The sequence below is a fragment of the Hyla sarda genome, chromosome 2, assembly GCF_029499605.1.
Source record: "Hyla sarda isolate aHylSar1 chromosome 2, aHylSar1.hap1, whole genome shotgun sequence".
Classification (NCBI taxonomy): Eukaryota; Metazoa; Chordata; class Amphibia; order Anura; family Hylidae; genus Hyla; species Hyla sarda.
This window is the reverse complement of record NC_079190.1, coordinates 398,689,119-398,712,680: the sequence shown is the minus strand read 5'-3', so window position 1 is coordinate 398,712,680 and position 23,562 is coordinate 398,689,119. Positions and strand designations below refer to the sequence as shown.

Sequence of the window (23,562 nt, the reverse complement as noted above, 5' to 3'; positions counted from 1 at the left end):
CAAAGAGTTCAGAGATGAGGGGTAAGGGGTAGCGGTTCTTAACCGTGATTTTATTAAGACCGCGGTAGTCAATGCAAGGACGTAGGGAGCCATCTTTTTTGGACACAAAGAAAAATCCGGCTCCGGCAGGAGAGGAGGATTTACGGATAAAGCCCTTTTTTAGATTCTCCTGGACGTATTCGGACATGGCAAGAGTCTCTGGGGCAGAGAGAGGATAAATTCTGCCCCGGGGTGGAGTAGTACCCGGGAGGAGGTCGATAGGGCAATCATAAGGCCTGTGAGGAGGTAGAGTCTCAGCTTGTTTTTTGCAGAAAACATCCGCGAAGTCCATATAGGCCTTAGGGAGACCGGTTACTGGAGGAACCACAGAGTTACGGCAAGGGTTACTGGGAACCGGTTTTAGACAGTTCTTGGAACAAGAGGACCCCCAACTCTTGATCTCCCCAGTGGACCAATCCAGGGTTGGGGAATGAAGTTGAAGCCAGGGAAGTCCAAGGAGAATCTCCGAGGTGCAATTGGGGAGGACCAAAAGTTCAATCCTCTCATGATGAGATCCGATGCTCATAAGAAGGGGCTCCGTGCGGAAACGTATGGTACAGTCCAATCTTTCATTATTTACACAATTGATGTAGAGGGGTCTGGCGAGACTGGTCACAGGGATGTTGAACCTGTTGACGAGAGAGGCCAAAATAAAATTTCCTGCAGATCCAGAGTCCAAGAAGGCCACTGTAGAGAAGGAGAAGGCAGAGGCAGACATCCGCACAGGCACAGTAAGACGTGGAGAAGCAGAGTAGACATCAAGGACTGTCTCACCTTTGTGCGGAGTCAGCGTACGTCTTTCCAGGCGGGGAGGACGGATAGGACAATCCCTCAGGAAGTGTTCGGTACTAGCACAGTACAGGCAGAGGTTCTCCATACGGCGTCGTGTCCTCTCTTGAGGTGTCAGGCGAGACCGGTCGACCTGCATAGCCTCCACGGCGGGAGGCACAGGAACAGATTGCAGGGGACCAGAGGAGAGAGGAGCCGAGGAGACGAAACGCCTCGTGCGAACAGAGTCCATATCTTGGCGGAGTTCCTGACGCCTTTCAGAAAAACGCATGTCAATGCGAGTGGCTAGGTGAATAAGTTCATGTAGATTAGCAGGAATTTCTCGTGCGGCCAGAACATCTTTAATGTTGCTGGATAGGCCTTTTTTGAAGGTCGCGCAGAGGGCCTCATTATTCCAGGACAATTCTGAAGCAAGTGTACGGAATTGTACGGCATACTCGCCAACGGAAGAATTACCCTGGACCAGGTTCAACAGGGCAGTCTCAGCAGAAGAGGCTCGGGCAGGTTCCTCAAAGACACTTCGGATTTCCGAGAAGAAGGAGTGTACAGAGGCAGTGACGGGGTCATTGCGGTCCCAAAGCGGTGTGGCCCATGACAGGGCTTTTCCGGACAGAAGACTGACTACGAAAGCCACCTTAGACCTTTCAGTGGGAAACAGGTCCGACATCATCTCCAGATGCAGGGAACATTGGGAAAGAAAGCCACGGCAAAACTTAGAGTCCCCATCAAATTTATCCGGCAAGGATAAGCGTATCCCAGGAGCGGCCACTCGCTGCGGAGGAGGTGCAGGAGCTGGCGGAGGAGATGACTGCTGAAGCTGTGGTAGCAACTGTTGTAGCATAACGGTCAGTTGAGACAGCTGTTGGCCTTGTTGCGCTATCTGTTGTGACTGCTGGGCGACCACCGTGGTGAGGTCAGCGACAACTGGCAGAGGAACTTCAGCGGGATCCATGGCCGGATCTACTGTCACGATGCCGGCTGGCAGGTAGTGGACCCTCTGTGCCAGAGAGGGATTGGCGTGGACCGTGCTAGTGGACCGGTTCTAAGCCACTACTGGTTTTCACCAGAGCCCGCCGCAAAGCGGGATGGTCTTGCTGCGGCGGTAGTGACCAGGTCGTATCCACTAGCAACGGCTCACCTCTCTGGCTGCTGAAGATAGGCGCGGTACAAGGGAGTAGGCAGAAGCAAGGTCGGACGTAGCAGAAGGTCGGGGCAGGCAGCAAGGATCGTAGTCAGGGGCAACGGCAGAAGGTCTGGAAACACAGGCAAGGAACACACAAGGAACGCTTTCACTGGCACTAAGGCAACAAGATCCGGCAAGGGAGTGCAAGGGAAGTGAGGTAATATAGGGAAGTGCACAGGTGAAAACCCTAATTGGAACCACTGCGCCAATCAGCGGCGCAGTGGCCCTTTAAATCGCAGAGACCCGGCGCGCGCGCGCCCTAGGGAGCGGGGCCGCGCGCGCCGGGACAGAACAGACGGGGAGCGAGTCAGGTAGGGGAGCCGGGGTGCGCATCGCGAGCGGGCGCTACCCGCATCGCGAATCGCATCCCGGCTGGCAGCAGGATCGCAGCGCCCCGGGTCAGAGGACGTGACCGGAGCGCTGCAGCGGAGGGAGTGAAGCGAGCGCTCCGGGGAGGAGCGGGGACCCGGAGCGCTCGGCGTAACAGATGTTTTGCTGCCTCTGGCACCGGGTGTCTTAAATGTGTGCAAGGCATCATGAAATCTGAGGATTACCAACAGATTTTGGTTCACACTGTACAGCCCAGTGTCAGAAAGCTGGGTTTGTGTCCGAGATCTTGGATCTTCCAGCAGGACAATGACCCCAAACATACGTCAAAAAGCACCCAGAAATGGATAGCAACAAAGCGCTGGAGAGTTCTGAAGTGGCCTTCAATGAGTCCAGATCTAAATCCCATTGAACACCTGTGGAGAGATCTTAAAATTGCTGTTAGGAAAAGACACCCTTCCAATAAGAGAGACCTGGAGCAGTTTGCAAAGGAAGAGTGGTCCAACATTCCGGCTGAGAGGTGTAAGAAGCTTATTGATGGTTATAGTAAGCGACTGATTTCAGTTATTTTTCAAAGGGTGTGCAACCAAATATTAAGTTAAGGGTGCCAATAATTTTGTCCAGCCCATTTTTGGATTTTAGTGTGACATTATGTCCAATAAGCTTTTTTTCCTCCCTTTTTTGGTTTAGTTCCAATGCACACAAAGGGAATAAACATGTGTATAGCAAAACATGTGTTACTGCAATCCTTTTCTGTGAGAAATACTTCATTTTCTTGAAAAATTTCAGGGGTGCCAACATTTACGACCATGACTATATATATATATATATATATATATAGGCATCATGCACTATACATTTCCACACAGATGAAAAACACTAACACATTAAAGATATAGTCCTTTATTAAGGTTGCATTGTAAGAAAAGGGGACATACATTTGATGCTCTACTTCATTCAGTATACAGTACATATGGTACAGCAGTTTAGTATTCTACATTTATTGTCACTAGAGAGCGTACAGGATGCTCTCACCAGTTATTTATTAAAGGGGTATTCCGGTATTTAAAAGTTGACTCCATTTGAAAAAGATGCGATACAAGTAATTGTATTTTGACAGTAGTTTCCGGCATTATCATTTACCACCACTTACTGGCCCAAGATATGATGTTTGTAGTTCATTGCCTGGGGTCATGACCTGTAGCTCAGCTTCACCTTGCTGGCTGTACATGCTCAGATGCAGCGCTAGGAGTTTTAGGAGGAGGAGCTGTTTGTCTATGAAACAGCAGATGATGGCAACTAGGAACCAATGTGAGAGGCTCAGCGGTAAGGGGGCACTCAATAAAGTGCACACGAGGCTGGAGATTTGCTCTTCAGTAGCAGGGGCATTATAGAAGGTATCAGCAATGTATGATGGGAACTGTAGTCTGCTACCCACATAGCCTGCTGCTGAAGCCCCACCTATTTGTTGCTGTATTAAGGAGGAGAACATAGGGAACAACAGGGTGATGAAAAGAGAAGTACCGGTATACATGTTTAAAATGTAGGATTTGCGTTACACTACTGCTTTGCTTGTAATGTCCCTGCAGCCTTTTCCTGCAGGAAGTTTTTCATGCATATTCCGGAATACCCCTTTAACCTACATATAATATACATAAATTAGAAAATGATACACAACTGCAGATGCATCTTTTTAAAATTGCAAGATTTAGGTCTGTAATAGAAAGTATATTAAGGTGATGTACTAGTGCCTTATTATTATTAGGATGGCTCTTTGTGCCTTACTAGAGCTCCATGTGATGGATTTGACTTTGTCTATAGCAGGGTTTCCCAACCAGTGTGCCTCCAGCTGTTGCAAAACTACAACTCCCAGCATGCCCGGACAGCCTTTGGCTGTCCGGGCATGCTGGGAGTTGTACTTTTGCAACAGCTGGAGGCACGCTGGTTGGGAAATACTGGTCTATAGGCTTATTGGCCCTCATTTACTATTATAAACCCGACCTCTTTTGTCGTTTTTTTTTGTCGCATCTTTGTCTGAGCCATGTCGCAGACATCATGCGCCAGTCTGCGACACGATGCGACATTTTTTCCCGACAGACCCGATGTGGATTCTCCCGAACCCGAAAAAGGGGCGTAACCCGACATTTCTGAGCTTTCCCACGTATTTATAAAGGTTTCCAACCCGAATTTGTTCAATTGTTGTGGATTTTTTCTCGACAACTCAGAGGAGTTGGAAACCAAAACCAACAAAACCCACGTGCGACAAACAGGTTCCGACATAATAATAAATACCAGGGGAAAAAAGCAGTCGGGTAAGAAAGCAAGATAGACTTACAACCCGATTTTCTTAGTAAATGAGGGCCATTGTGTGACATACATTTTCAAAAAGCCTTAGCATTAATGGTTTCTGGAGTCTGTATGTCCTGCCAATGGGAGCAAGGAAATAAATAAATAACTCTATTTCTGTCTATTAACGGTACATAATAATGATAAGTACCTTTCATTCTATAACTACTACTAAGTGGTTCCTTTTCACAAAACTGGCAGGTTCATTTACATTTTGACAAATTAAGTCAAAACTATTGTTTTAGTTTTGCTCACACCCAGTAAAGGCATTTTTTGAGCAGTAAATGGCTAAAAAAAACAAAATTTTTCTTCTTTTTTTTTTTGCTTTTGGTCCTTTTTTCAGCTTTTTACAGTAAAAAAATAAGACATTTTGAAACAATTTAACATAAGACAAAGACACTTTGAACAAAGGAACCTTTAAAGGAGTTATTCAGGAATAGAAAACCAGAGCTAATTTCTTCCAAAAACAGCACCACCTTTGTCCTCAGATTGTGTGTGGTATTGCAGCTCAGTTTCATTGAAGTGAATGGAGACAAGTTGTAACACCAAAGACAACCTAAAGACAGGGGTGGTGCCTTTTTTTTTGGGAAGAAATTAGCTCTGGTTTACTATTCCTGGATAACCCCCTACAGCTCCCATAATCAAATTTTTTCAAAGCTGTGTGTGTGGTGCCAGGAATCCAACTATAAAGGGAACCTGGAAGGACCTGTCTGTCATCTGTTTGCACCCTATTATTACTGTTTAGAAAACTCTAGGCAATTCTAAATCAGCTTAGGCTAAGGAGAAGGCATGCCTATGCTCTTTAAAGGTGTACTCCGCTGCTCAGCGTTTGGAACAAACTGTTCCGAATGCTGGAGCCGGCGCTGGGAGCTTGTGACATCATAGTCCCGCCCCTCATTCCGTCATGCCCCACCCCTCATGATGCAGATAAAGAAGAGGACGGGAAGCTGGAGTTGCGCTGCTAGATGGTCACAGTGCAAGGCACTTGGACATAGTCAGATTAAAGGTATGTAACATTTATTTATTTCATGTGACGCGTTTCTGGGAAGAACTCTTTCATCAGGCCTGATGAACGGGTTCTTCCCAGAAACGCATCGGATAAAATAAATAAATGTTACATACCTTTAATCTGACTATGTCCGATTGCCTTGCACTGTGACCATCTAGCCACGCGACTCCAGCTTCCCGCACTTTTCTTTATCTGCTTCATTGAACTACTACGCTGAGTTCCTCAGCATTGGGAAGCCGCAGCAGCTACATTATATCCACGCCCTTGTAAGTGTTGTGTCTGGAATCTGCACAACCCCACCAGGTGAGCGAATCCACAATTTCAGCTTGAGATTTTATCCCAGTGATCTCGCACAAGGAAGCGCTCTGTGTTTTATGTCGTCACCCCTTATGATGTCATGATGGGGCAGGGCTATGACATCACAAGTTCCCGCCTCCAGAGTTCGGAACGGTTTGTTCCAAACGCTGAGCAGCGGAGTACCCCTTTAAGCCTACAAACTCTAAATTGTAGCCTAACGTACCTGGTTTGTGCTACTGTTTTAATAAGGATGACGTGATTTACGGCAACTGGCTCTGCCTCGTAAGGGTTTTCCCCATTCCTCTGGATCATCACTGTAGGGCTATAGGTGGACTCATGTATGTACAGTAACTATGCTATGTCACTACCCAGTAATACCATGCAATAGAATATACATAAATTCCTTATTGGTTTGATGCCTCTGTGAGTGGCATATTGGAAGCCCATGGTGCCAACTAGTTAACTAGCTATGGGTATTTTATAGAAGCCCTTATAAGTCTGTCATAAAATGAAATTGAACAGCCATAAAGAGGTGAAAGACACCCAGATAAAGTAGAGCATATTTCATTTTAGGAGGGTTTGCCAAATTTCAGTCATGACATTTCTGTCTTACACTTGAAGAATGATGAGGTCTTATCTGTTCAGTGGGGGGATGTCCCAACAAGTACAGACCTTTTCAACTGTTATTAATGAGAGTTACAAAACCTGTCCTTATAACAATGAATTGGCACTGGAAAGTCTAGTTTCACCCAAGACACTACCTATTCTGTCAACTCTGTTGATCGACCTTCCATCAACACCTAAATCTCATAGTTTTGACCCAGATTTTATTTTATTTTTTTCTGATAATTTCCCTTAATCAGACAATCACTAAGCTGCCAATACACTGTGATATAGTTTATACACAGACCCAAATGTTGCTAAACATATATTGTACAATAAAAATGAATCTCCATTTAAAATATAAAGTTATTCTACAAGCAGAAATGAATAAATTTATTATTTACAATGTCTCATACAATCAAATTCAGTATTAGAGCTGGATGCAGATAGGGCTTTACTTATACAAACCAACATTATTGCTGCTACACAGTACATAACATTGATTTATAGTATTTCAGATTTTTGGAAAAAAAACATTGATATTGCAGAAATACATTAGATGGCTTTTTAATAAGAGGTAAACATTCACAGGGACTTAAAGGGGTATACCGGCCCTAATACATTTTAAGACAGTGGTTCTTAACCAGGGGTTCGGTGAGTCAGTCTCGCGGGTTCGGCAGAAGTCAAGACACACACCCAACTCCAGCCCTGTCGCAACAGGACAGGCAAACCAAGCAATTGCTTGGGGCCCCGAGGTGGCCCAGGGCCCCGAGCAGGGCCGGTGTTTGCCCGTCCTGTAGCGACGGGGCAATTCCCCCCATCACTATTAACTCCTTGCGGCCCCGCGTTAAGTTTAAAAACGCAGAGGCCGCCGGGAGATAGCGCACGCCGGGACATCACTGACTTCCCATGCGTGCACCCATGGAAACCAAGGCGCCGAGGATCGGAGGATCGAGAAGGAGGAAGACACGTGCTGGCCAGCTTGGTAAGTGACCAGCGGCACGTCATCTTCGGTGCTCCGACCACTGGTCCCGGGACCTACTGCTATAGCCGGAGCGGTGGTCGGAGCACTGAAGTGGGCAGTACACAGGCATACAGCCTCCAGCCATACACTGTATATGGCTGGAGGCTGTATGTCTGTGGGGGAACACTGTCTGCCTAATGTGGGGGAACACTGCCTGGGCGTAATGTGTGGGGGAACACTGCCAGCGCCTAATGTGTGGGGGAACACTGCCTGTGCTTAATGTGTGGGGGAACACTGCCTGCGCCTAATGTGTGGGGGAACACTGCCTGCGCCTAATGTGTGGGGGAACACTGCCTGCGCCTTATGTGTCTTAATGGCTTTGTTCTTTATTGGTTTTGTTCATTTTGTGCACCTATGTATAAATATATACTTAAATATATACCTCCTATGTTTTGAATTTGAGAAAATCATATTTTATTTTTCCAAATAAGAGGGGTTCGGTGAATGCGCATATGAAACTGGTGGGGTTCAGTACCTCCAACAAGGTTAAGAACCACTGTTTTAAGATGTATGATCGCGGGGGTCCCGCCGCTGGAGACCCCCGCAATCTGTTATTCAGCACCCATCTTTGTGAGCTCTCCACAGTGCAGGAGGCTCCTAGTGTGAAGCGTGACGACCACGGGGTCAGAGTCACGCCCCCTCCCATAGACTTGCATTGAGGGGGCAGGATGTGACGTCACAAGGCGGCGGAGTCCCAAAGGTGGGTGTAGAATGAGAAATTGCAGGGGTCCCCAGCGGCAGGACCCCCGCGATCATACATCTTATCCCCTATCCTTTGGATAGGGAATAAGATGTATTAGGGCCGGAGTACCCCATTTAAGAAGGCAAAGCACCTGGCTACATCTATAAAAGTTTTCAAGTACTTCAGCACTACTGTCCAAGAAAAGGAGATGATTATACAGGCATTACCATCTAGTATTTAGAAGCCAACTGTGTTTTAGTTGGGCAGATAATTGCTCGAGCACTGATCATGTCACAATCACTGTCAATGCAGGTTTCAGAGATTATTCGTGCAGCCCTTCACATACATCATTGTTGGCTGCACATTCCCTGTTTACACCACATTCCCTGTGGCCAACTAACAGTTATTTTTAGGGTCGCACAATTCCAACAATCTTGCTCGTTCATTGGCTGATAGCTCCATGTAAAAAAAAAAAAGTCCCATGGAAACTGCCCTTAAGAAATGAAATGATTTATTATTTTTTACACTTCATTGCATGAAATAAATGAAATCAAAGAAATGTCTCAAATTCTTAAATTTTACAATAAAGTAACAAGGCTTAAATGGACAATTGATCTTGGTGAGGCACACATTGGGGTATGGTCAGCTTTACAGGGGATATTAAAGGGGGAGTTAAAATTACTTATCCGCAGGATAGGAGATAAGTGTCAGACTGTGGGGGTCCTACCACTGGGACCCTACACAACCTTCAAAAATGGGCTCTGTTAGGAATGGAGCAGCATGCATGTACGTTGCGACTCCATTCATTCTCTATGGAGCTGTCAGATACAGCCAAGTACAATGCTCAGCTACCTATGGCTTCCACAGAGAACAAAACGATGCAATGAGGCATACTCTTTAAAAAAATAAATAAAAAAAACACTGGGGGCTCCGTTCTTGAGAGTGCAACGGGTTTTAGTGATTGGACTTCCTCACACTGACACTTTTCCCCTATTCTGTGGATAGGGATAAGTCATTTTAACTTGGAATATCCCTATAAGCTTACTGGAATCCTGGGGTTGTAATCAGTCATTCAGCTGGTATTCAGCTGCACCCTAGTAAAACATGGCCTACTGTTTGGTTAGTTAAGACAATCCAGTTGAAGATATTGAAAAAGGCTTAAAGCTTACCAATTTTGGCAAGAGTTGGTAGTACATGTGAATAAAAGAAACTTTGTCATATACCATATTAGTGAAGAGTTCAGCGCTCCTTAGTTCAATTTCCCTGTCTCAAGGCTTTTTACTAATGATAGAAAACCTCCTCTTAGGAAAGAGGGGGATGCAGCTGCAATCTCGCTCTCTGTAATGCTGTGGGAGGGGAGGGGTTGCACAAGTTAGGACATGTTTAAGTACAACCTTATTATGTTACACAGAGATATTTGCATAACTTACAGTTCTGAATTACAGGAAACGCACTAATAACTGACCAACAATTTATTCAGAGCATTTTTGATTCATTAGAAAATTAGCAACATTGGGGGAGATTTATCAAAACCTGTGCAGAGGAAAACTTGCCCAGTTGCCCATAGCAACCAATCAGATCGCTTCTTTCATTTTTCACAGGCCTTCATAAAAATGAAAGCAGCAAGCTGATTGGTTGCTATGGGCAACTGGGCAAGTTTTCCTCTCCACAGGTTTTGATAAATCTCCCCCATTGAGTTTATATATCCTAGTATAAAAAAAAGTTAAAGGGGTACTCTGCCCCTAGGCATCTCAACTTCGCTCCGTGCCGGATGACTGGCGATGTGGGGCGGTTGCTTGTGACATCACGGCCATGCCCCCTCAATGCAAGTCTATGGGAGGGGGCGTGACAGCTGTCACGCCCCCTCCCATAGACTTGCATTGAGGGGGCATGGCCGTGACATCACGAGCAGGGCGCGGCCACGACTTCACGAGCGTTTGGCACTCCGGCTTCTGCACCCAATGCTCTAAACGAACGCCAGGTGCTGCAGGGAGATCACGACAACCAGACATCTTATTCCCTATCCTTTGGATAAAGGATAATATGTCTAGAGGTGGAGTACCCCTTTAACTTAGTGTTAATTGGAAAATATGTTGAAGGAAACATGTTATCTTAGATAGATTGAGAAAGGAAAAGCTGGATACATTGAAATTACCAAAACAACGTTTCCTTTGAACAGACAGCTTTGAACGTTAGGACAGATTTTCTCACCACAGGCGCCTCGGCTAAAGTGTCACAAGCAACATAAAGAACAGGATATCTAGACGCTGGTCTCATTAGCAGGAATATGGCTGCGGCATTGTACCTAGGGTGATGTACAATCCCTATGAACAAAAAGGGATTCAGCAGGAGCACTGTGCTATTTGTAGAACACTGTATGACCATTACAAGAGATGCTCTCAGATAAATCACTCTGCTCCAATATGGGGTAATCAGGTCTTAAGGTAAATACACTGTATTATCTAGAATTTGAACAGTGAAAAGCAACCCTGGCTGACTCGGTTTCACTCCATTCATTTGCTGTCGGTAGCTTTACGTGTTAATAGATGTGGTGCTTGGAACATCCCGAAAACACAGGAAATTGTTCTAAAAACAGATTATATGTTATAAGGCTTTCTATAGACAAATCCATCTGTTTTCTTTAAAAGCCTTAGTACAACACTACAGGAAAAGACAGCAACATCTATGAGCGTTTATTCCCTTCTTTAAAGGGGTACTCCAGTGGAAAACTTATTATTTTTTTTTTAAATCAACTGGTGCCACAAAGTAAAACAGATTTGTAAATGACTTCTATCTAAAAATCTTAATCCTTCCAGTACTTACTAGCTGCTGAATTCTACAGAGGAAATGATTTTCTTTTTGGAACACAGAGCTCTCTGCTGACATCCTGACCACAGTGCTCTCTGCTGACATCTCTGTCCATTTTAGGAACTGTCCAGAGCAGCATATGTTTTCTATGGGGATTTTCTCCTACTCTGGACAGTTCTTAAAATGGACAGAGGTGTCAGCAGAGAGCACTGAGGTCATGATGTCAACAGAGAGCTCTGTTCCAAAAAGAAAATAATTTCCTCTGTAGTTTTCAGCAACTAATAAGCAATGGAAGAAATAAGATGTTTTAATAGAACTAATTTACAAATCTGTTTAACTTTCTGGCACCAGTTGATTAAAAAAAGAAAAAAAAAGTTTTCCACCGGAGTACCCCTTTAAAGGAGATATTCTGTGTTCTATAACTGTGCGCGTCTTTGACCAACCGTTTTCACAGTTAGATTATGCGCCAAACAATCCGCATGGAAACCTGCTAGATAAATCCATACCAATCTGTGGAGATTTCTGGGTGTGGATTTTTCCCTGGACTGTAAACTCTAGCTGGCAGGGTCCTTACTCCTCTTTGAATATTTACCGTAGTTTATATTATTGTAATTTCTGTTAATTGTCTTTATTTGTATATTTCAAATTGTAAAGTGCTGTTGAATTTGTTGTCTCTATATAAATATTATTATTATTATTAATAATAATAATAATCCACAGCAAAATCTGCAACAATGCATTGTTTGCTGATTTTGACTTTCCATTGAAGTCAACAGGGGAAATGCGCATCTTATCCATGCTCTCAGACATGCTGTGAATTTCAATTTCTGTATTGAAAAGATCTTCAAAGTGTGGATGAGATTTGTTAAAGGGGTACTCCGGCCTTAAGACATCTTATCTCCTATGAAAAGGACAGGGGATAAGATGTCTGATCACGGGGGTCCCGCCACTGGGGACCCCCGCAATCTATCATGCAACACCCACCTGTGTATGATGCACAGAGCGATGATCGCTCTGTGTCTGAAGGGTCACGACTACGGGGCATGAGTATCGTGATGTCACGACCCCGCCCCCTTGTGATGTCATGCCCCGCCCCCTCAATGCAAGCCCATGGGAGGGGGCTTGACGGCCCCTCCTTTGATTAGGGGATAAGATATCTTAGGGCCGGAGTACCCCTTTAAAATCAGATTTTCTTGCCTTGTGGTTGAAAAATCTGCAGCAATCCCATTCCTAGTACTTCCGCCTCATCTATCTGTGTTTACAGCAAACCAAAGGTTTTCTTGTCTTCTCCTTAGCACTGATTGTTTTATTTTGTGGAAATCAATGATAATCGTTTCTACAATAGCTAATAAATTATGGTTATAAAATATTGTATATATTACAGTAAATATTACATGTATATTTTTTCTGTTTTTCAGTCCAAACTATCACTTAAAGATTCTGGTTGCTGGTTGATGTTAGCCAACCAATCAGAGAGCACAGTAAGTAAAGCGCAATGATTTCATTCAATACATTTTGTCCCACCATTTCACTGCATCATACAACTGGAATTTGGTAAAAAGTCCTGTAAATAACTGGCCACAGCTTTGGTCAAGTAAGTCATTGTGCCAAAGGCCCCGCTTGGAGCGCTGTCATAGAAGAAGTTGCAGATCCCAGTAGCTGGATCCTGCTCGAGGTAAAAATCTACAGCTCCAAGGGCTTTCTGTGAAACCAAAGAAACGAGGTTTACTGAGCAGCATGGATATACAATTTTAAAGAATATTATTTATTATTTTCAGAGCACCCTTGATTCTAGGATGATGTTCGTATGATAAGAGATTTAAAGGGGTACTCCGGTGGAAAACTTTTTTTTTTTAAATCAACTTGTGCCAGAAAGTTGAAGAGATTTGTAAATTACTTCTATTAAAAAATCTTAATCCTTCCAGTACTTATTAGCTGCTGAATACTACAGAGGAAATTATTTTCATTTTTGGAACACAGGGCTCTCTGCTGACATCACGAGCACAGTGCTCTCTGCTGACATCTCTGTCCATTTTAGGAACTGTCCAGAGCAGCATGCTATGGGGATTTTCTTCTATTCTGGACAGTTCTTAAAATGGACAGAGATGTTCCAAAAAGAAAAGAATTTCCTCTGTAGTATTCAGCAGCTAATACGTACTAGAAGGATTAAGATTTTTTAATAGAAGTAATTTACAAATCTGTTTAACTTTCTGGCACCGGTTGATTAAAAAAAAAAAGTTTTCCACCGGAGTACCCCTTTAACTACATATGATAACATAAAACCAAGTATAATAGATATGAACAAAGTAAATGACAGACTGATGCAGAAGGAGAAAGGATCCTGCCCTCAAGGGTTTACAATCTACAAGTGAAGGTTGTGATGGTTGGTGAGAGGCAGATTTTTGGCAGATTTGACAGAAGAAAAATCTTGGAGATGGTTATATCAGGAGCAGAAAGGTGGAGATGGATGTCTTGTGAGGATCAGTGAATGCATAAAATGCAGTATCGGGAGATATATATTAGGGCTGGGTGGTATACCGGTTCATACCGAATACCGAATTTTTTGGGGCTGCACGATATGAATTTTCCCCCATACCGCAATACCAGTTGGGCCCCTCCCCCTCGAGAATGTATTATCAGCCCAGCGCCGTGCTGTGCCCACATCGGGGAACTAATCCTATGTGACCCGCCAGCGGTGTTCTGCCGCCCCCAATTAATGATCAGCCCAGCGGGGTACTCACATATGTCACCCGCAAGCACTGCCCTCCTCCTCTTTGTTGGGGGCCGCCAGGCGCTGGAACTCTATACTGTACGCCAGTGATCTCCAACCTGGAGACCTCCAGATGTTGCAAAACTACAACTCCCAGCATGCTGGGAGTTGTAGTTTTGCAACAGCTGGAGGTACGCAGGTTTGAGACCACTGCTGTACACTGTATCCATATGCCCAGGCTGCAAAAGATTAAAAAAATAAACTGTAACTCACCTACGTCGGCCTTGCGCTGGGGACGGGAACGTCGGACAGCCGTCAGCCTATCACCAGCCACAGCGATGTCCCACCCCGACCAGTGATAGGCTGAGCCCACTGTCATGTAAGGAGCTCTGGCCGGCTTCTTACATGACAGTGGGCTCAACCTATCACTGGCCGGGGTGGGACATCGCTGCGGCTGGTGATAGGCTGATGGCTGTACGACGTTCCCGTCCCCAGCGTGTGGCCGACGTAGGTGAGTTACAGTTTATTTTCTGTATCCTTTGCAGCCCGGGCATAGGGATACAGCGTATATCAGTGGTCTCCAACCTGCGGACCTCCAGCTGTTGCAAAACTACAACTCCCAGAATGCCCGGACAGCAATTGGCTGTCCAGGCATGCTGGGAGTTGTAGTTTTGCAACAACTGGAGGTCCGCAGGTTGGAGACCACTGGCGTACAGTGAGTTCCATCGCCGGCGGCCCACAACAATGAGGAGGAGGGCAGTGTTTGAAGGTGACATATGTGAGTAGTACCCCGCTGGGCTGATCATTAATTGGGGGGAGCAGAACAGTGCTGGCGGGTCACATGATTTGGGGGGGGGGGAAGCCAAACACCGCGCGCGGGTCACATGATTTGGGGGCAGAACAGCGCTGGCGGGTCACATGATTGGGGGGGGGGGTGAAATACCGTTATATACCGTGGAACCGCCATAAGTTACAAAAAATACTGTCATACACATATTTGGTCATATCGCCCAGCCCTAATATATATGGAGGGCACAGGTTGCAGACAGAATTTTATGTCATTTTCAGTTTAAACTGAATGTGCTGGACAACAGGTACTTAGAGTGAAGGGATTGGCAGAGGAGAAAGGTGGAGGAGGAGCGAGAGGTGGCAAAAGAAAGGCAGAGGAAAGGAAGTTGACTAGTTGGGCAGCAGAGATAAGAGAGAAGGGGTTTTCCCATGGGAGAAGATTATTCCTTATCCAGAGAATAGGGGATAACTAGTTGACTTCAGGGGTGGGGTCTTACTTCTGGGGCACATGCAGGCCATTGCTCTATAAATTCTCTCCGCAGCTCTCCGCTCTAAGGGTATGTTCACACTGAGGAATTGGCGAGGAATTCTCACTTAAAAATTCCGCCGTGGAATATAGGAGGAAACTGTTTGCTTATTTTTTTTTTTTTTTTGCTGGACGACAACCACCAATTAGAATTTCCCTATCTTTTATTTCTTTTTTGCTCTAAATTTCCGTGCGAATTCCAAGCAAATTCGGTGAAAATTCTGCACAAATTCCACGAAAAAACATTTTTGGCAGAAAAAAAATAATTAACATTGCGGTCTAAGGGAATTTAGATGCGGATTCCACATGAAGAAAGAACATGTTCATTCTTTATGCGGAATGGAATTTAGCGTTGGAATTCTGCTTGCGGAAATTCCTCAGTGTGAACTGAGGAGCGGAAATTAAGTTAAACTCTATTGGGTTTTTCACTGCTGACTGAATTAGAGAGGAATAAGCGAGTGGAATTACTCAAGTTAATTCCTCTCCAATTCCTCAGTGTGAACATACCCTATGGGGAGACCATCAGTGGGAAATCTACAATTAGATTGTTATCCATATCCTGTGGATAGGGAATAATATTCTCAAATGAACCCCTTTAAAGGGGTACTCCGCTGGAAAACATTTTTTTTTTTAATCAGAGGGTGCCAGAAAGTTAAACAGATTTGCAAATTACTTCTATAAAAAAATCTTAATCCTTCCAGACAGAGGTGTCAGCAGAGAGCACAGTGGTCGGACAGAAAGAAAATTCAAAAAGAAAAGAACTTCCTGTGGAGCATATAACAGCTGATAAGTACTGGAAGGATTAATATTTTTAAATAGAAGTAATTTACAAATCTGTTTAACTTTCTGGCACCAGTTGATTTAAAAAAATGAGTTTTCCCCTTTAAGTTTAGAGAGCAGAAGAAGATGGGAGATACTGCTGATCCTATACATACTCTGGGATCCTTTTAAGTTAAAGGGGTACTCCGCCCATAGACATCTTATCCCCTATCCATAGTATAGGGGTTTAGATGTCAGATCGCCGGGGTCCCGCTGCTGGGGACCCCAGGGATCGCCGCTGCGGCACCGCAATATCATAACTGCACAGAGCGAGTTCGCTCTGCGCGTAATGACGGGCAATACAGGGGCCGGAGCATCGTTACGTCAAGGCTCCGCCCCTCATGACGTCACGGCCCGCCCCCCCCCCAATACAAGTCTATGGGAGGGGATGTGGCGGTCGTCACGTGCCCTGCCATAGACTTGCATTAAGAGGGCGGGCCGTGATGTCACGAGGGGCGGAGATCACACTGCTCCGTCCCCTGTATCGCCCGTCATTACGCACAGAGTGAACTCGCTCTGTGTAGGATTGATAGCGCGGTGCCGCAGCGGTGATCCCGGGGGTCCCCAGCAGCGGGACCCCGGCGATCTGACATCTTATCCCCTATCCTTTGGATAGGGGATAAGATGTCTAGGGGCGGAGTACCCCTTTAAAGAGAAAAATTTGAATTTATATACACTAAACACTGTGTATTTGTCTGTAAATGATGACATTTTTATGAGACAAATCGCACTGTTGTGTGATTGAGTGAAGGCACAAGGGAAATATCAGTGGCATTACACTGGGACATACATTTTTACATTATCAGGTTCATGTACATAGTAGGTATAGAAACATTCATGTGCCATGCACATTTCAGACTTTTGGGTCAAATTACATACACTACCGATAAGATATCATGTCACTGTGGTCAGAAATAGAGTTGAGCAATCTTACAGTAAATTGGCTTGTAACGAACCTCGGCCGCTGATTATATTATTCTGCATAAATGAATACAGCTTTCTAAGTGCTTCAGTTACCTGGAAAAGGTGGATACAGTCCTAGGAGACCTAAGACTGTGATCACGGACTTTTCGAGGCAACTGGAGCCCTTGGAAAGCTGAATTAATTTATGCAGAATAATGTAATCAGCTGCTGAGCCACGAGGTTCGTTACGAGCCAATTTACTGTATGTTCGCTCAACTCTAGTCAGAAGCTTCAGCATTCTGTCTTATCATATTATTTGTTTGTAAATGGGTCTGAAACAAAATGGATGGGAACTATTTTATGTAAATGAAATGGCCTGGGATATACAGTGACCCCTAGACCTATGATGGCCCCGACATACGATAATTTCAACATGCGATGGCCTCTCAGAACACTGATGACATCAAGAGCACAGTGCTCTCTGCTGACATCTCTGTCCATTTTAACAACCATGCATAGCAGATGTATGCTAAGGGCAGCATGGTGGCTCAGTGGTTAGCACTGCTGCCTTGCAGTGCTGGGGACTTGGGTTCAAATCCCACTAAGGACAACAATAAATAAAGCGTTATTATAATAACATCAGCAGAGATAACGGTGCTCATGATGTCATCAGAGAGCATTCCAAAAAGAAAATAATTTCCTCTGTAGTATTCAGCAGCTAATAAGTACAGGAAGGATTAAGATTTTTTAATAGAAGTAATTTACAAATATGTTTAACTTTACTTTCTGCCACCAGTTGATTTAAAAGAAAAAAGGTTTTCACCGGAGTACCCCTTTAAAATCTTGAGTGCCTGTGGCCAAGCTGGCGCAGATTTTTCCTATAATTGATGCCAGATACTGAGACAAATTATAGTAAATGCTGAGGGGTTCGTGAATCAATGGGAGCTTTGTTGTGAAACCCCACCCACTTTAAAAAAAGTTGTGGGCTTGGCATAAAGGGCGGTTTGGCACAATTGTCATTCGCTCTACCTACTTTTCATATGTCTTTCATACACATGATCAATTACAAATATTACCATCAACTGATTTTTTTTTTAAATAGAACAATCTTTAATAATTTACCTGGTCCTGAAGAAACAGATCACTGGCCATGTGCACAATACGATCCACATGGATGATTCCACCAACGCTATCAACATCCATATCTGACACTAATGTAAACACATGTATTGCTTCCACTAGCAGCTGTCTGTACTCCGGTTGAGGAACGTGGTTGAGGACAGACTCGACGTGTACAGCAAACTTGATCTCACAAGCAGTCATCTGATTGAAAGAGAAGACTTTTAGGTATTAGTAATTATTTGCAAAGACTTAAAGCAAGGTGCCTGTTACGCCGAGAGCTCCGGGTCCCTGCTCCTCCCCGGAGCGCTCGCGGCGTTCTCCTCTCTGCAGCGCCCCGGTCAGACCCGCTGACTGGGAGCGCTGCATTGTCACTGCCGGCGGGGATGCGATCCGAGTAGCGGGACGCGCCCACCCGCGAGTCGCATCCCAATCTACTCATCTGTCCCGTTCCCCGGCTGTCACGTCCCGGCGCGCGCGGCCCCGCTCTCTAGGGAGCGCGCGCGCCGACTCTCTGAGATTTAAAGGGCCAGTGCACCACTAATTGGTGCCTGGCCCAATCAGTGTCAATTAGCTTCCCTGCTCCATGTGTATATTAACCCACTTCCCCTTCCTGTCCTTGCCGGATCTTGTTGCCTTAGTGCCTAGTGAAAGCGTTTTGTGAGTGCCTTACCAGTGTTTCCAGACCTTCTGCTGTTGCCCTTGACTACGAACCTTGCCGCCTGCCCTGACCTTCTGCACGTCTGACCTCGCCTCTGTCTAGTCCTCCTTTACCACGCCAGTTTCAGCAGTAAGTGAGGTTGAGCCATTACCGGTGGACACGACCTGGTTGCTACCGCCGCTGCAAGACCATCCCGCTTTGCGGCGGGCTCTGGTGAAAACCAGTAGCAACTTAGAACCGGTCCTCCGGTACGGTCCACGCCAATCCATCTCTGACACAGAGGATCCACCACCAGCCTGCCGAATCCTGACAGTGCCATATTTGAGCAGACCTGTTTGATGGTGCTTTCTCACTCACAATACATACTAATATCACATCGATTATACACGGCATGAAAGGGGCTGTAAATGTTGGCAGCTGATTTTTTTTCTCAAAATAACACCACACAAAACTACTGTGTCAGAACTGCCCTACAGTTCTGTTGACTTGTAGAGGTCAGGGATTGGACCCTCAAAATCAGACAATGATGGCATACCCCTTAAGGGTGCAGGAGGTAAATGTACATTAGGGTGTTTCATTTTTCCAAAGATGTGATTTTCATATGACTTTGCTTATGCCCCGAATCTCAGTGATGTTAAAGATATACATGCCAAATTTAAAGAAGATTGGATAATATTTAGGGGTTGCACACATTTATCACTTTTATCTCAAACTAGTGAAATTTCTAATATTCAGTTTCAGGATCCCAGGGGCTCTGCCAACCACCTTGCTTGATGCAAAGGCAATATATGCACTTAAAAATGTCCTCTTCTCTAAACAGTTGAATATTCCTCAATGAGAATTGAAAAGAATGAAACGGGGTGCACATTATGTCAGCCAGATAAGGAAAATATGACTAAAAATTTAGAAACCAAACCTGCAAAGAAAAAGGAAATGAAATTATTAGAGGGTAAAAATCTAGTTTTTCAAGGAAAATACCTGAGCCATTTCATTACTAATAAAACAAAGATGTTCTTTGAATTGTTTGGGATCCACAACATGACAGAAAACTGCAGTGATTCTCTAAGAAGCCATGTGAACGCTCTTAAGGTGGTCAATGATACCGCAGAAAGAGGAATTGCTCTGATAAAAAAGTTTAACGAATTGGTCAGGGATGAACAACAAAAACAATTTTTGTTGAGGGTAGTCGAGCATCACAGAAAAGTCGTCACCAAGCGAACAAAAGAAAGGATTGCATTGTTCAAAGTTAATATAACACATCTTGCCAATCATACTACCTATTAATCTTAGTGTATAGTTTTAATATTATTTTAAGTTTGTGATTTCTAATTTTCCCAATAAAAGTAATTAACATTGAAAAATCTTATTTTTTGCCTACATTTACAAAACTTATCAAAGTGTGCAATATTGTCCAATCTTCTTGAAATTTGGCATACAGTCATGGCCGTAAATGTTGGCACCCCTGAAATTTTTCAAGAAAATGAATTATTTCTCACAGAAAAGGATTGCAGTAACACATGTTTTGCTATACACATGTTTTTTTACCTTTGTGTGTATTGGAAGTAAACCAAAAAAGGGAGGAAAAAAAGCAAATTGGACATAATGTCACACCAAACTCCAAAAATGGGTTGGACAAAATTATTGGCACCCTTAACTTTATATTTGGTTGCACATCCTTTGGAAAAAATAACTGAAATCAGTCGCCTCCTATAACCATCAATAAGCTTCTTACACCTCTCAGCCGGAATGTTGGACCACTCTTCCTTTGCAAACTGCTCCAGGTCTCTCTTATTGGAAGGCGCCTTTTGCCAACAGCAATTTTAAGATCTCTCCACAGGTGTTCAATGGGATTTAGATCTGGACTCATTGCTGCCACTTCAGAACTCTCCAGTGCTTTGTTGCCATCTATTTCTGGGTGCTTTTCGATGTATGTTTGGGGTCATTGTCCTGCTGGAAGACCCAAGATCTCTGACGCAAATCCAGCTTTCTGACACTGGGCTGTACAGTGCGACCCAAAATCCGTTGGTAATCCTCAGATTCCATGATGCCTTGTACACATTCAAGGGACCCAGTGCCAGAGGCAGCAAAACAATCCCAAAACATCATTGAACCTCCACCATATTTCACTGTAGGTATTGTGTTCTTTTCTTTGTAGGCCTCATTCTGTTTTCAGCAAACAGTAGAATGATGTGCTTTACCAAATAGCTTTATCTTGATCTCATCTGTCCACAAGACATTTTCCTAGAAGGATTTTGGCTTACTCAAGTTCATTTTGGCAAAATGTAGTCTTGCTTTTTAATGTCTCCGTGTCAGCAGTGGGGTCCTCCTGGGTCTCCTGCCATAGTGTTTTATTTCATTTAAATGTCGACGGATAGTTCGTGCTGACACTGATGCTCACTGAGACTGCAGGACAGCTTAAATATCTTTGGAACTTGTTTGGGGTTGCTTATCCACCATCCGGACTATCCTGCGTTGACACCTTTCATAAATTTTTCTCTTCCATCCATGCCCAGGGAGATTAGCTACAGTGCCATGGGTTGCAAACTTCTTGATAATGTTACACACTGTGGACAAAGGCAAATCTAGATCTCTGGAGATGGACTTTTAACCTTCAGATTGTTCATATTTTTCCACAATTATGGTTCTCAAGTCCTCAGACAGTTCTCTTCTCTTTCTGTTGTTCATGCTTTGTGTGGCACACACAGACACACAATGCAAAGACTAAGTGAACTTCTCTCCTTTTTATTTGCCTTCAGGTGTGATTTTTATATTGCCCACACCTGTTACTTGCCCCAGGTGAGTTTAAAGGAGCATCACATGCATAAAACAATCTTATTTTTCCACAAGTTTGAAAGGGTGCCAATAATTTTGTCCAGCCCAATCTTGACATTATGTTCAATTTGCTTTTTTTCCTCCCTTTTTTTGGTTTAGTTACAATACACACAAAGGGAATAAACGTGTGTATAGAAAACATGTGTTACTGCAATCCTTTTTTGTGAGAAATACTTCTGGGTGCCAACATTTACGGCCATGACTGTATATATCTTTTACATCACTGAGACTCGGGGTGTAAGCAAAGTCTGCAAAAATGAAACACCCTAATGTACATCCTGCGCCTGCCCTAGTTGTATGAAGTGCACTCAGGAGTGTGCTTTATACCCGGGACCCATGCCTAATACCGGACAGCACTCATCTTGCCGATGTCAGGCATTAACTCTTTAGATACTACAACTTAAGTTAATTGTAGCATCTAAATGCAGTAAACATCAATACTTGTTAGCTCAGGGAGCTGATTGGGACCAGGGGGGTGAAATGGTGGGGTAACAATCAGCCGTGAGGCCAGATTGAGGTCCCTAACCTAGCACCATCCTGCCCCATGCAGGCAGCCTCAGCGGCCTGTAGAAGTGGAGCGCAAATAACACTGATCAATGCTGTGCTAATGCACAGCATTAAGTGTTTGCAATCGGAAGATTGCAGTGAATAGTCCACTATGGGGACAAAAAAATTGTGAAAAAAAAATTACAAAATTATGTTTATAAATGTGAATAAGCTCTTTTCCTTGTAAAAGATTAAATCTACCCCTCCTTTTTCAATTTTTAAATAAAATAATGTAAATAAAAATGAACATATGAACATATACAGAACTATTAAAATATAACATAAAAAAAACACACTGTAAAGTCCAGATAAAAAAAAGTGTTCAAAAAGTCCTATGAAAACGGATAAACACCACAACACAATAAATGAGCCCCCCATAAAGCGTCATATATGGAAAAAAAAGTAGGTCAAAAGTAGATGAGAAAAAAGGGGTCAGAAGGGGACAAATGTAAGCATACAAATTTTCTTACAAAAACTAATATAGTTTTTAAAAAAGTAGTAAACTGAATTAAATCCTATATAAATTGGGTACTCATATGGATCTACAAAATAAAGATGTAATTTTTACTGAAAAGTGCATTGCATGGAAACAAAACCTCCCAAATTTGACAAATGGTTTCTCTTTTTACTTTTGCGACACAAACACACATCTTTTTTTTTTTTTGCTGTAAATTTTGTGGTAATATTCATTACAAAGTAAAATTAGTGGTGCAAAAAAACAAGCCCGTATATGGCCTTTTAGGTGGAAAATGTAAAGCATTATCATGGAGAATAAGTGTAAAAAAAAAAAAAAATTGCTGTGTCCATAAGGTTTAATATTTTAAATGCTAATGGCTGGAAAGATCATTCCATAAAAAACATCTTTAGTGATTGACTTTTAAAGGCATCAAGTAGGATTACCTTCTTTAGTTTTTTACCATACAGTTTTTAACACCAACTTGAAAGTAATAAACCCAAATTAACAAGTGTTATGCATTGCAATTGTGCTATATTTTTTGTATATTTTATGGACATAAAATATTTGACATTACCTCTCTTGTGCTCGAAGAGGGAAGGACATAGCCATCAATAGACAAACCATGGCACTAAAGAAAAAAATTAAATGTTGAAGAAAATGTAAATAAGAACAAAGAGTAGTACCGAATCTACAGACATGGACAAAATTGTTGGTCCCCTTCTGTTAAAGACAGAAAAACTCACAATGCTCCATCAGATACAAAAACTTTTGATATGTTGTAAATCATGTATAACAATAGGTTTTGCAATTGCTTTCATTTGAAAATGTTCAGCATTTCATACTGAAAAAGCCAGTCAAACAACTGCCCCCCCCCCCCCGCCTGCATGGACACATACTAGTCCTGCTGTGTCCATGCATCATCACCTATGTCATGGACACACTTCCTTGATTGACAGCTGTGAGTGCAGGGATCACAGCTGGAGGAAAAATCCTCCCACTGTCAGCTTGTGTCCCGCTACTGTCAGTGAGGACATGATGGGAGTTTGAGTCCCTTTGAGAGGAATTCAGACTAGTGAGCTAAATTAAAAGTGTA

At 43.6% G+C, this 23,562-nt stretch overlaps 1 protein-coding gene across 4 annotated transcripts in view; it reads right to left on the bottom strand.

Annotated features, from left to right (window-relative positions):
• Nucleotides 1–11,383: 11,383 nt before the first annotated feature.
• PHKA2 (phosphorylase kinase regulatory subunit alpha 2) overlaps nt 11,384–23,562 on the bottom strand; it is a 152,849-nt gene continuing 140,670 nt past the window's right edge. For 2 of the 4 annotated variants that reach the window (XM_056558759.1, XM_056558761.1), the window contains 3 exons: nt 23,044–23,097; nt 17,977–18,177; nt 11,385–12,809 (listed from right to left, as the gene is read on the bottom strand). In XM_056558759.1, the coding sequence (XP_056414734.1) occupies nt 12,636–12,809; nt 17,977–18,177; nt 23,044–23,097 (429 nt within the window). In that variant the 3' untranslated portion in view covers nt 11,385–12,635. Of the gene's footprint in view, nt 12,810–17,976; nt 18,178–23,043; nt 23,098–23,562 lie in introns of all 4 variants that reach the window. The other 2 variants (XM_056558763.1, XM_056558762.1) reach the window with 2 other exon arrangements.